Source organism: Cyprinodon variegatus, unplaced genomic scaffold, assembly GCF_000732505.1.
Source record: "Cyprinodon variegatus isolate N-32 unplaced genomic scaffold, C_variegatus-1.0 Scaffold103, whole genome shotgun sequence".
NCBI classification, from domain to species: Eukaryota; Metazoa; Chordata; class Actinopteri; order Cyprinodontiformes; family Cyprinodontidae; genus Cyprinodon; species Cyprinodon variegatus.
In genome coordinates, this window is record NW_015150556.1 from 979,047 (window position 1) to 991,731 (window position 12,685).

Here is a 12,685-nt window from a genome sequence, read left to right on the forward strand (position 1 = left end):
AGGTTCAAACAATAGGTTCAAACAATAGGTCCCCCCATTTCAACAAATGAGTTTTTTTTAGACTAGAACAGTTCTGCCTTTTAAGACAGGAAAGTATAGCAGTTAAAGTTGCTACTTGAGAAAATACTTAACCATAGAGATAAAAATAGCCCCACGGCAGAGTAGGAACGATACATGCTTTCACGTAAGAGTCTCCAAAAGCTGCCAGTGACACCGTAAAAAGTCGCCAGATTTGTCGCTAGTCACTTTTTTGAGAAATAGTCGCTCGAGGGGTCTCAAAAGTCGCTGAGTTGACAACACTGCACCCGGGGCGCTGAATCGCTCTGCCATATTTTTTTTTTCTTCCCCCGTTTCAGTCAAGTGGATGTGATGGCGGCGGATGACGCATTAATCGCGTGACACAACTAATCGATGATGAAATTCGTTGCCAACGCTTTTAAAAGAATCGATTTTATCGATTCGTTGTTGCAGCCCTAGTAAATATGAAGAATTACCTCAACGTTGATGGTCATTTGCTCTCTGTTAAATCCGTCTGAGCTATACCTGACCCTTACACAGAATGTGTAATAAATGAAGGATCTTAATGCTATAAATATCTATAAATCTATAAAATCAGAAAAAAAGGTGTTTAAGGAAAATTATGATTGTTCTGCCATACTTTGCATTGGTATATAAAAAAATCTAAATAAAAGACCAAAAGAAATGGTTGTAACTTTACAAAAAGTGAAAACATCCCAAGGATTGAATACTATTTCAAGACCCTGTGATTAAACTTAACCCAGTACTAAAGCATTAGGATAACTTGTCTCTGACTTTCCTGTTTTAGTTAAATCCCTCCAAACTGGAAAAGAATGAAGATGTAAGTACTAACCTGGCTCATCTCCTCAACATATTGTCTGAGCTTGTGGAGAAGATCTTCATTGCTGCGGACATCCTGCCACCGTAAGATCAGACACTAGTACACAGTTGTCATATCTCAGTGACATTACAGCTCAATAATCCATTTTCTATCTGCTTCACCAGGACGTTAAGGTTCATCTATGGCTGCCTGCAGAAGTCTGTTCAACGGAAGTTCCCCAGCAACAACACCATGCGGACAAGGGTTGTGAGGTATGCAGAGAAATCCAGGATAAGATATCGCTGCAGTCCAACAAACTACATGACCAAAACAAATCCTTTCCTTTTTCCAGTGGCTTCGTCTTTCTACGGCTGATCTGCCCGGCCATTCTCAACCCCAGAATGTTCAACATCATTGCCGGTAAGCAGCTTTTCACAAACACTGGTTTTTGATTTCTACCATCACAGGGCTGCTAGTTATCCATTTAATCCCTCCTCTTCTTTTCCTAGACCCTCCATCTCCAACAGCAGCCAGGACTCTCACACTTGTGGCCAAGTCTGTTCAGAATCTGGCCAACCTGGTTGAATTCGGTGCCAAGGTCCGAAACTTCTCCAGTTGCACTTACATTTTTAAGTGTAATTTAAAGTTTTTGAGCAATAGTAATATTTTCTTTTTTCTCTCTGCTTCACAGGAACCCTACATGGAGGGTGTTAACCCCTTTATTAAGAACAACAAGCATAGAATGATAATGTTTCTGGATGAGTTAGGAGTAAGTCTCATTTTCTTTTTTCTATGTAAAGTCATACAGAAGTAAAGCTGTCCAGTTTTCTTTGAGGTGAAATAAAGTTAAAAATGAATTTATGTGGAGATGCACATGTCAGAATTTATGTTTGATCATCTTCTTAATAATTTGTTGTGAAATTTGGGGAAATGTTAAATTTATAGTTAATAGACAATGATGATTGTTTGCAGAACGTCCCTGATCTCCCTGAACAACCAGAGCTCTTTAGGACAGACTTGTCGCGGGACCTGGCCGCCCTACACGAGGTCTGTGCCACGCACTCGGATGAGCTTCGCACTCTGAGCAACGAAAGGGGAGCGCAGCAGGTCAGACACCAAGAGGAACAGCTTTACTTTCACATTTTTTTTTTTTTTACTCTAGAAATGATAATCTGCTTTTTTTTTTTTTTTTGTTCAGCACGTATTGAAAAAGCTCCTGGCCATCACAGAGCTCCTCCAGCAGAAGCAGGCTCAGTACGCCATGTCCAACAGCAACAGGTAGTACTGCAGTCCGTTGCCCCCCCCAATTTCCTCATCCTTTGCACCAAAATCACCTCCCCTCCCCGGATTGGTCGCCCCAAGGAGACCTAGCATGATCTTCCCTCATCGCAGCGGAACTACTCTCATCATGTCTTCGTCCGATAGACCCACCCATCCTCATCTATCATCCTTGTCTTGTTCTACACATGAGAACTATGCAACCGCAGCATCTGAGCAACTTGGCTCTTAAAAATAGTAAATGAAAAAAAAAAAAAAAAGCATCTATGACTGATTGCTTCATTTCTCCTCGTTGGACGTTGTTCATAACTGTGATGCATTACATTCATTCAACATAAGGACCAAATATGAGTGTATATGGTTTCCTTCTACCTGCTGTGCTTTAAGGGCACAGATTGCCAAAGTTATGGTCCACTACTTTCAACTTGGTGTGAGGAAACTGACATGAAGAAGCCTAGTTCTCTCAACCCCTTTAATGGTAAACTGGATTCTGAGCAATGATGCTTTTTATACTGTAATTAGTTACTGATTAATTTTAAGGTGACTATATCTGCAAAACGCTGAAAGAAACATCCCTTTGTTTCAAAGCCTTGCAGAAAACTTTTGGTTATTTTATATTAATAAATTCTCTTGCTGGAATCATGAGTATATGTGAGATAAGCTGAATTTTTTTTTTGTCATAATTGTATCAGTTATATTTGATTATTTGGCTATGGCTTCTTTTTCTGTTTAAAAACATCCCATTGCCAGACAGAACACATAATCAAAGAAACCAAGTAAAATACAAAGTTTACAGCAGTATTTTTGTTTTTAAATACAGACTGTATAACAGACATGCATGCACTTATTAAACTGTTTTTGTAAAGTAGATTATGGAGTCTTTTATTGTGCCCTCAGAGTTTGACACGTACATTGATAATGTGGCACTTATGTTTAAAGAAAACTTCTGACAAAATATAGAAAAAATATCTTTATTCTCAATGGAAAAGAAGAAAAAAAAGCCACTAATGTACATTTAATTTGGGGCTTATACTGAATCTCTTTCTAAAACAGGTTGAAGCTCACATGAGATCTTCATCAGTCCAGTCCTGAAATTAAATAAAATCGCTGATTAATAAAAATTCCTGTGGAAAATTTTAAATTCATATTAGAAAATGAGGAAAAAAATATCCAACCTCTTCGGTTAAACGAGGTTCTTTTGCTACATGGCCATCTTCTTCGTATCCTCGCTTCCGTTTGCTGCAACAAAGGTCATGTTCGTAAAGAGAAGCAGTAGTAAAGGCTCTTAAAACCACATGCGACCTACTTCATGTTCCGTGTCTGTTTAGGAAGTCTTAAGCGTCCATAAATCTACGGCATACCAAATGTGCCACATTGATATATCTTAACTATAGATGCCTCTTTAACTTCTGAGATATTGGAAAATAACAATGAATTTTGTCTTTGTTTTCCTGAAATGCAATTACAGAATGATTTAACAGTTATCACTGATCCTCCAGTAGAACAGCAAGTCCAATTTTGCCTACATCTTTAAGATTTAATATACAACTATAAAAAAACAAAATATAGCACTGAAACTGCAAAATACAATAACAGTTTTTTTTTTATTAACTGACTTTTTGTCTAGTAATTTTATCAAAACTTTAAATGTATTGAATTGTGGCACTTTTGGTCCACCATATTTCACCCAGTAGTAGTTTGCTCCCCATCTTCATGGTCATATAGCCTAGTAAACCCCATACATGGCAACTAGCTGTCCTCAATGTGAGTCCAGCTTGTGTCTTTCACAAACATGTCTATTTTATTTTACAGGACAGAGTGCACCATCATGTCACTAGCTGCTGCCATCCAGGTAATGTGAGTTTAATGGCTTTCCACCTGTAATCAGATCCTGCAGCCAAAGTGACGCCTCATTCCACGAGTCGGGGAAATTAAGGACTCTGAGCGAGTTTTTACTGTGCGCGTGTGGCGATACAAATGCAACGTCACTGTCCTGCATATCGTCTCTCCAAAGCCCTTTTTTGAATCCAAATCCGTCAAACTGTCGGGAAACCTTGCAGAGAGGATTCACTCTGACTGCACTGTGGAAATCTGACATTTTATCCTGGTTTATCACTTCCTCACAAGTCTTCAGCAGTTAAGGGAAGGGAAGCAGAGCGAACAGGCCTCCTGTTTGGTGACTCCTCTATGGGAAATGCGTCGGAGGGGAGAAAATCCAAAGCACTGAAGCAGCGATTTCTGCTCATCAGGGAGTAAACATAGCACCTCTTTCCAAGACAACACAGGCCTTAATTCCCTTTCTACTCACCACCCGTTCACCAGATTTTTCTAAGCTACCAAACCATTGTTACTGACACTACTTGTTTTTCCTTGCAGCACGTATTCAACCTGTTCTTTTTTTTTTTATATATACTGCTTTTCTATGTTCTGTATTTAGGCTTGTAGGGAAATGCTTGTTTATGACATAGCAGAACAGTGCTGAGAGGTCTACATGTTTGTTGAACATACCTAGAACCTGTGCATGTGTTGATCCTGATATAAAATGGGCCTACATATATGCTGCTCTAACACACCATCACCTTTGTTCCTTCTATGCCTTTTAAAGAAAAAAGCTTTCGATAATTGCAGTTTTTCCTCTAACTTTGCCGCCATCACAGGAGGCGTTTCCTCACAACTTTGCTACGACTGTTTCTTCATACAGCTCAATCCTGACAGAGTCACGCCTCACACAGGTTTATCGGCTTTCTAAAGTCGTAAAGGTCTGCCTTGAGCCGCTGCAGACTCGGAATCTGTGCCTGCCGTAGCTCCAACGTTTACCAAACAGCAAACTGTAGTTGCACTTAAGATACTGTGGACCTCACCAAGTGTTAGCAAACCACTGAAAAAAAAAAAGTGACAAGTCACAACCACTAAGCCTATAAGTCAGCAACAGGCAATGCTTTATGGTGTGAATGATTAGAGTAGCGCTGTGGCTTCTCTGTTTTTCATACAGCTGATGATGTTTTCCTTTTTATTTTTCTACCTAAGACTGAACCTTGAACCTTTTGCATCTTAGATACAACCTGACTGAAATAAATCTGTTACTACAGACAACCGAATACCTGTAATTATTAACATGGGCATGGTTTGGGGAAATAATACAACTGATAACACTTAATAAAACAAAGAATTTAGTGATATTAATTGACTATTTTATGCAACCCTTGTGATGCAGATGCCACTTTTAATGTAAATCATACTAAAGCAATAACCATCCCTGTTTATTTTTTTATAGGATAGAACATTTGACTACACATTCTACAATTAGGAAGCACAGAAACAAATTGAACTTTCTTTATTTCCTTACTTGCTTGAAGTAGCAAATTCAGCATGAATTCTTTCCAGCTTCTGTTTGTAAAAACTCAGCTCCTCCTGCTTGGGAAGTTCATACTTCTTCAGCAGGGTTTTCATCCCTACAGAGAGACAAAACACCCAAATCAGAGCAGAAGTGGTTGTGAAACAGCTCAGCATCGCCATCTTGTGGGGAAAAAGGGAAGGTAGGTTTCACTCACGTCTCATGGATTCATACAGCTTAGAAAGTGTCTCTTTGTCCTCTTTCAGACCCAAACACTCAGTTAGATAGCTAGAGGGGAGATATTGTAAAAGAACTTTCAGTTACTGGTTTATATATATTTTATTGCTGCCTTAAATGACATTTCAGTGTAAATGTCTGATCACTGTTGGATGAGAAGTGGTCTACCTCTCCATGTTGAGACCAGCTCTAGAAGCACTGTTCAGAATAGATGTCAGAGCAATCTGGGATGGAGAAAACAGAAGTCCTGCATCCGTCAAGGCTGCTTGGGAAAGGAAGTCGTCAGCACTTTTCCTCAGTGACTCCGGGTTCTCCAGTGTTGGGTATCGAGTCTGAGAGGAGAAAATAAGTTAATTAGTTAAATACCCTTATTAAATTTTAGATGATTTCCTGGAAAATATTCATAAATAATAAGAGGAAGAACACACACCTTAAGGTCAATAAGAAGACCTTCCATGGGTCTGTAGGGGTTGTGGACCACCAAGTGAAAATTCAGCTGCTGGATAAGTAGTAGTTCGTACTCTAGGATTTGCTCTGCGACTCTCTCCTGTCCTGCTGGAGTCTCCTGCAGGAGATTTGCAACAAACTGGGTACTGGACACGTTGAATTCATCCACTTTACAGGACAGGTATGCACATGTTAGCCTGAAACAAAAAGGAATGCAAGAAAAAGTGAGACAAAGGTGCTAAATACATTTTAAAGTAAGGCCTTAATAAAAACAATCTGGATTAGATTTAGTCCAGTCAACCTTAGGGTCAGATTTAAATCAAACTGGGGCAAATTAAAAAGAAAATAAAGTGGGATAACATTTGGCAGAGCAAAATTATAGAAAAGCAAAAAATGTTAGTATGATTGTATCTAAGGAAGGAGGTGAGAAAACATTTTAAAAATGTCACATCTCGTTCCCTAAAATTCAAAAGCAAAGAAATTATTAGTACCAAACTAGTCTTTTGCATGAGAGATTTATAGTGATTTAAAATAATTTTCTGTCAAATGAAAGTAACAATTACTGAATTAAAAAATCGTCCTCATACATTAATTTTAAGCTCGCGATTATTATAACCTACAATAGCCTACTACAAGCCTGTCTGTAAATCAGCCAACTAGAGCCTTAATCCAAGCAGTCTAAGTTAATATCCACATCTTATCGTCTATTAGCCATAATCACTGAAGAGCAAAAAGGAGCTGCAACAGTTTGACTTCTTTTAACAGGTGTTTATACTGCATTTTAGCAAATATTTATTCAACAATCATATGCTGTAGACCGCTACAAATGCATTGGTTAATAAATTAGAATATATTGAAATTAAAATATTTTAACAAAAAGATTACGGTGTTTTTTTTCTGATAAATCTATTTACTTATGTTTTAAATGTTTCTGTAAAAGTTAATAAATCATATTCTTTTATTACCCTGTTACACTAATAGTAGCTTGTGATTCATTCAGTCCCTATGATAAACTCCAAATCATGACGTTAAGTAAGCATCTATGTAGAACACATCATTTTAAAAGGGGTGCAGCTATTTCATGACCCCACTAAACTCTTTGCACATTGATCAAACCACTAATCCTGACAACCAATTACAACAGGGTTCCTAAGACTTTAATGCCACTAGAAATAAAAATTTAGCCAGTAGCACTAAATCTCAAGATTTAGTGCTACTGGCTCTGTTGGTGATGTGAGAGATGCTGTGTAGACGTTGCAGAGACAAGCGTGGAACAGAATGGAGAAGTATCTGCTGCTTCTCCATAACTTAATGTTAACGCTTTGAGTTTCACGATTCGCACGTGTCTCCACTGCCTTGATTCCCATCGTGCTTCATCTACATTCCCTGTAAGTGGTTTCAGCCATGCAGAAAACTCTTGGATGGCCTATTTTTCATTGAATTTAAAACTTCCCCATGTTGTCCAGATAAAAAGTTACTGGCACATCATCCCAAGGTCCGGCCGCAACATCTTTTCTATTGTTTTATTGGTATAGGGACGAACCAATAATGGTTACAGCGAGCGGTTCAGTAGATGTAAGAAAAATATTTGTTTGATATGAATTACAAAACTAAAATCCTATTTATGGTGTGGTAACAATTTTAAGATTAGTGATTTCAGACATTTAATACCAATTATGGCCTTGATTTTATGTTCAAGAATTCAATGCCTTTTAAGGCTTTTTAAAGATCTGCAGGAACCCTGTACAAGATGACAATAATACCAGTATTAAGGGTGGTGAAATGGAAATAAAATTTCGCTAAGAATCAAAAGCAGATATATTTTTTAAAAGGAACATAATTTAATCCCTTCCAACCAAACTGCTTTCCTAAATTAGCAGCACTCACATGATAATCCTGGGGTGATAATCCATGACTGAGTTGTTCAGGTAGAATCTCCTGAAGTACATCAGAGCTGTACCCTGCAAAAGGTAGAAACATGCAGTTCAGTTGGCTTTTAGTGTGTGTGTGTGTGTGTGTGTGTGTGTGTGTGTGTGTGTGTGTGTGTGTGTGAAGGTTGAATTGCGTAAATCTGAGGCAAATAACCTACCACCACAGATTTGGGCATCACAGGCTTAAAAGCAATGCAGAAGTCCAGCAGCCTCCTCTCATAGTGCCGAAACACCGCGTCCTCTTCATAGCGCTCCAAGAACAGAGCCTCACTGACAGCATGCTAATTAATCACATCATAAAACAGCGATAAAGCCGCACATCAAACCGTTTAATATTATTTTTGCGTGTACAGATGTCTAACCTTACCTTTCCACTCTCTAGTGCCTTCCTACGGAATTTTTCATTGGCCATGCATCTCATTTTCTCAAGCTCGTCCTCGTTTTTAAAAGTCCAGAATTTCTTCTGTGAGCTGTTGTGGAACATGGTGCCCCCTGTATCAAAGGGACGAGAAAAAAAAACACGAAAGATATGTACATTAGAAATGGGGGTTACAAGAATAAACCAAAAACATATGAATGTTAGCAAACCAACAGCTCAGATTTAGTCACAACATCCAGAAATTAACGTGTTTCTAGCTCCGCGTCGCTCAACTAAAAGCTGTTAGTTTGCAGTGAAAACAATGAAATAAGTTCGGACAACATGCCTTACCTTTAAAACACTAAAGTCTCTATTTTATATCAGAAAAACAAGTAACCATAACACACGAATCCTAAAACGTCGCCATTCTTACACGCCAGCCTAAATCGCTTATTGATGACGTATGATCCTACCGTAATATATTGATATCTACGCTACCATAATGTAGGGCTCTACATTGTTCATGTGGGAGCTAGAGAATACATAAAAAAGCAATTCAACAAAATCTAAAACTTTATTTTTTTTTCTCTAAACAGTACACAATAATAAAATTGTATGATGGTGTCCAGAAAAACAAAAAAGAGCATTATAGAGCATTAAAACCACAAGCTGGTAGTGTGGAATTTTAAAAAATCCTAAAAAGTTGAAGCAAACTAGAAAAAAATGTATGAATTCAAATAAATGTATATAACTAAATAGGTTCTTTTTACTTCAACAATTTAAATCACCCTGATTTGAGTTTCTTTTTTTTTTCTGTTTTAGCCACTTAAAAAAAAATTACATTAATGACTATAATATTTCATCATAAAAAAAACAGTGAACCAAAACATTTTCAATTTAGATGCGAGCTTGATAAAAATATTAACAGATAATGGTTGCTATATTTTAAAAGGTTATTTTCTGATAATCAGGTCTCATTGAAATGCATATACTCTGAGGTATAACATAAATACAGAGAGCATAAAGTATACAACAAATAAAAAACAATGAAAAAAGGGCATTTTAGATCTTAAAAGCCACACTAACTGTTCACTTCATCTTAACAATACAGTTAAGGTCTAGACTAGGTAGAATAAGTTGTCTCAGTTTAATGATTTGCTGATTAATTGACTGAAGAAGGTGCAGAAGGGCCAACAAGAAATACCTGAGAACTCAAATACATTCAGAAAACACCACAAAATAGGAATTAAACCAATAAAACTAGAAAAAAAAGGAAAATATGGATCAAAGGACATTGAAAATCAAAAAGAAAACTTAAACAGGACCAAAAGCGTGACAGTGATCTGACTTCCAAGGGAAAGCATTTGTTCCAGATACATCTGTTTTTGTTGTCAAAATAATGCATAAAGGACATATATGGTAAATCCATGAAAAGGGGCGACATATTTCTGCATTGTTTAATTAGATTTTACTATCTGCTATATTCAATAAAAAATTTTAAAAATCAATTTAACTTAAAAAAGATTTAAAACATTTGAAACAGTCAGATATTAAGACATGTATAAGTCAAAAGTCTATATTATCCAAAATGTCACAAAATTCCTGTATTTATTTTTACAGAAACTGCACAGAATGAGAGAGAAAGGGGGGAAGGTTAGTGGTACATCACAACCAGATGCCCAGCAGAGAATAAAGTGGACGGTACCCCACACCAGAGCAAAAATAACCTACAGAGAGCTCTGTGGACTAACTGGCTGGGCAGACTGCAGCTATGTGAGGAAGCTGGAAGCCAAATGAGGAGGATGAATGATAAATGATTTAAAAATCATTTTGAGAGCTAAATTAAAACAGCTGCTTTAAATTCCACCCGGAAAACCTCTAAAGAATAATTCTTACTTCATCCTACAGTATATCAGTGTGACAGTGTGGTCCTGTCACTATGTTTCCGGATAACAATGCGCCCTGGCTCCTTTAATAAAAAAAATGTCACTTTGGCTTATTGACTTACATTTAAAAATCAAGACACCTATGCATACATTTTTCATTGACAGTTATCTGACCCCATAGGAAAACACAGGCAAAGAGAACAGCATAACCTTTTAACTAATGTCGTGTCAACTTCCAATCTCCATTTGGTAGAGCAGGGACTGAACGGTTAACAGAAAAAAGTGTGCAAGTTGGCACCTGAATTGCATTGATATTTTGATGCAATGTGGAATGCAAAGATAATAATACTGCAGAGTGTAGAGCTGCAGTAATATATCTATCTATCTATCTATCTATCTATCTATCTATCTATCTATCTATCTATCTATCTATCTATCTATCTATCTATCTATCTATCTATCTCCTTGCACAGTTTATTCAATCTAAACTCTGCAATACAAAATACATCTTTTGTTTAAATTGAGTTATAAAGAAATACAAACCATCATTTTTTTTTTTTTTTTTTGCATACATAATGCAAGACCACATGCTAAGGCCCAGGGCCAAGCCTTTGCTGCTACAGAGCATATCCCTCCCAATCCTACCCAGAGAAAAGTTCAGAGTACAGCAGTTGCTTCATGAATATATCTGTTGGTCAAATGCTTGAATCTGGATCATAGATGGCTGAGCGCAACAGCGATCGAATCACACAGCATGTTTAGGCTGAGCCACTCAACCCCCACCAGTGTTTCCGTATCAGCCCATCATTTGCATAAACATGAGTAATTTATGAATAATAAATGCCCCTGCATTGAGCCAGAGCCGCTAATTTGCATATAAGCGCAGCCTTAGTGCGCGCGTTATCCTGAGCCCTTGGAGCCTGCAGAAAAACCAGAATCACAGAGAAACTGTGCCTTAACAGGTATGTGCTGAAGACTGTTTTATAATCTTTATCTCTTTCTCCACAGGCGGTGGAGATAACTTGTGTGTGTGTTTGTTGAGTGGGGGGGTTGATCTGTGTAGGGATGTGTGGCTTGTAGCCTGTGCGTACTGCGTGGATCAGGATGGCACCGTATCCATCGCATGGGCTTGCCTGCCCTGTGAATTGCATAAACATGAAGTGCCGATGCATTATTGATGAGAGCGTTGCAATTTCACTGTGTGAGCGCGCGCGCGCGCGCGCGCACCCAGACACTAAGCCTGGGTGCGTGGATTCTCGTGCTCTTGGTCACAATGTGCCCACTTCTTTTTGGCGTAATTCCATTGTGTGTGATGACTTATTTCTGGCTCTTCCCCCTGTGCCATAGTTCTAGATTTGTTTCTGTTCCCTGTTTGTCGTGGTTGTATTCTTTGCTGCTATGATGATCCATGCGCCATGCTTACATTGCACATACCTGGAGAGCAGCTGATTTGATGATGCAAATAAATCAGTGCACAGGAAAACTTGAGAAACTCACCTAATCCATTGGATTGCAAGTTTTTTATAGCTAATCACAGTGAATATGTTATCAGTCTCCCCTGATTAGGTAACCTCCATCACCTGAAAGCCACCCGGAATTCCTGACTGTTAAACCTCACCTATATGTGAAATGACTGCAGTGCAGGTCATTGAAGATCTAAAGTAGTCAGCTAAAACTCTGCTGATGATGCTGTGTAAGGCATCAACGTTTACATAGTGTGGCTTTGTTAACTATTTATGATCATCATGATTTGAATAACAGAGGGGGAGACGAGGGGGATCATGTATCTTAGGAAAGGGACTAATGGCTCAAATATGTCACTTATCTGCCATTTTGATAGGAGTAATATGGCCCAAGTCATGATGACTATTTAAATAATACCTCTGATCCATCTATTTGTCTTTGCGGCTTTCTGTAGCATCACTTCCAGGCAAAAGTGTAAATAGCCTTTAATATAGTCATTTTGCCACATTACAACTGTGATCTCCAGTGTGTGTGGTATTTGGATTTTACATGATTATATGTTTATAAATACATGTAAAAAGAAAGGAAAATGAAGCTTAAAAAACAAAGGTAGCCTGAGATCAACTTAGGTTACTCACACAGGATAATGAAGCCAAGGAACACAACAATCAGATCAAGGATAAAGTTGTAGAGACATTTAAAGCAGGCTAGTTTCTACAACACTATCCTAAATATTGATCATCTCATTAGGTCATTTCAGTCAGTCATTAGAAAATGGAAGTCACAAATGCAAACATACCAACACATGGATTTCCAACAAAACTAAAGGACTATGGTAACTATGAAGAAGACACAGAGATCCACATCTTTGATGGGTAAATGTGTTGAGAAGATAACTACTTTTTATGCATA

The 12,685-nt window shown here is 37.9% G+C and overlaps 2 protein-coding genes and 1 long non-coding RNA gene across 4 annotated transcripts in view; 2 read left to right on the forward strand and 1 right to left on the reverse strand.

Annotated features, from left to right (window-relative positions):
• The window catches only part of rasa1 (RAS p21 protein activator (GTPase activating protein) 1), a 42,129-nt gene extending 36,910 nt beyond the window's left edge, over positions 1 to 5,219 (forward strand). Inside the window, exons 19-26 of one of the 2 annotated variants that reach the window (XM_015374445.1) lie at positions 827 to 942; positions 1,024 to 1,110; positions 1,191 to 1,258; positions 1,348 to 1,436; positions 1,530 to 1,607; positions 1,811 to 1,945; positions 2,037 to 2,116; positions 3,929 to 5,219. In XM_015374445.1, the coding sequence (XP_015229931.1) occupies positions 827 to 942; positions 1,024 to 1,110; positions 1,191 to 1,258; positions 1,348 to 1,436; positions 1,530 to 1,607; positions 1,811 to 1,945; positions 2,037 to 2,116; positions 3,929 to 3,977 (702 nt within the window). In that variant the 3' untranslated portion in view covers positions 3,978 to 5,219. Of the gene's footprint in view, positions 1 to 826; positions 943 to 1,023; positions 1,111 to 1,190; positions 1,259 to 1,347; positions 1,437 to 1,529; positions 1,608 to 1,810; positions 1,946 to 2,036; positions 2,985 to 3,928 lie in introns of those variants that run through there. The other variant, XM_015374446.1, reaches the window with a different exon arrangement.
• Positions 3,159 to 8,872, reverse strand: ccnh (cyclin H). The gene is made up of 10 exons (XM_015374447.1): positions 8,775 to 8,872; positions 8,433 to 8,557; positions 8,224 to 8,346; positions 8,022 to 8,095; positions 6,118 to 6,331; positions 5,856 to 6,019; positions 5,668 to 5,738; positions 5,463 to 5,568; positions 3,292 to 3,355; positions 3,159 to 3,204 (listed from the first exon to the last, which is right to left on the reverse strand). Exons 2-10 carry the CDS (start codon positions 8,547 to 8,549, stop codon positions 3,178 to 3,180), a joined length of 960 nt encoding a protein of 319 aa, XP_015229933.1. The 5' UTR covers positions 8,550 to 8,557; positions 8,775 to 8,872; the 3' UTR covers positions 3,159 to 3,177.
• Positions 8,873 to 11,220: 2,348 nt separating this feature from the next.
• The window catches only part of LOC107084540, a 47,067-nt gene continuing 45,602 nt past the window's right edge, over positions 11,221 to 12,685 (forward strand). The window contains exon 1 of the long non-coding RNA XR_001481230.1: positions 11,221 to 11,271. This is a non-coding gene — a long non-coding RNA (uncharacterized LOC107084540). The remainder of the gene's footprint in view (positions 11,272 to 12,685) is intronic.

Excerpts from the sequence above, each read along its gene's own strand:
- ccnh (XM_015374447.1), bottom strand. The coding sequence starts at position 8,549 with ATGTTCCACAACAGCTCACAGAAGAAATTCTGGACTTTTAAAAACGAG. Across the intron at positions 8,347-8,432 it reads AGGCACTAGAGAGTGGAAAG|CATGCTGTCAGTGAGGCTCT; the intron begins GTAAGGTTAGAC and ends GTGATTAATTAG. Across the intron at positions 6,332-8,021 it reads TATCACCCCAGGATTATCAT|GCTAACATGTGCATACCTGT; the intron begins GTGAGTGCTGCT and ends TTTTTGTTTCAG.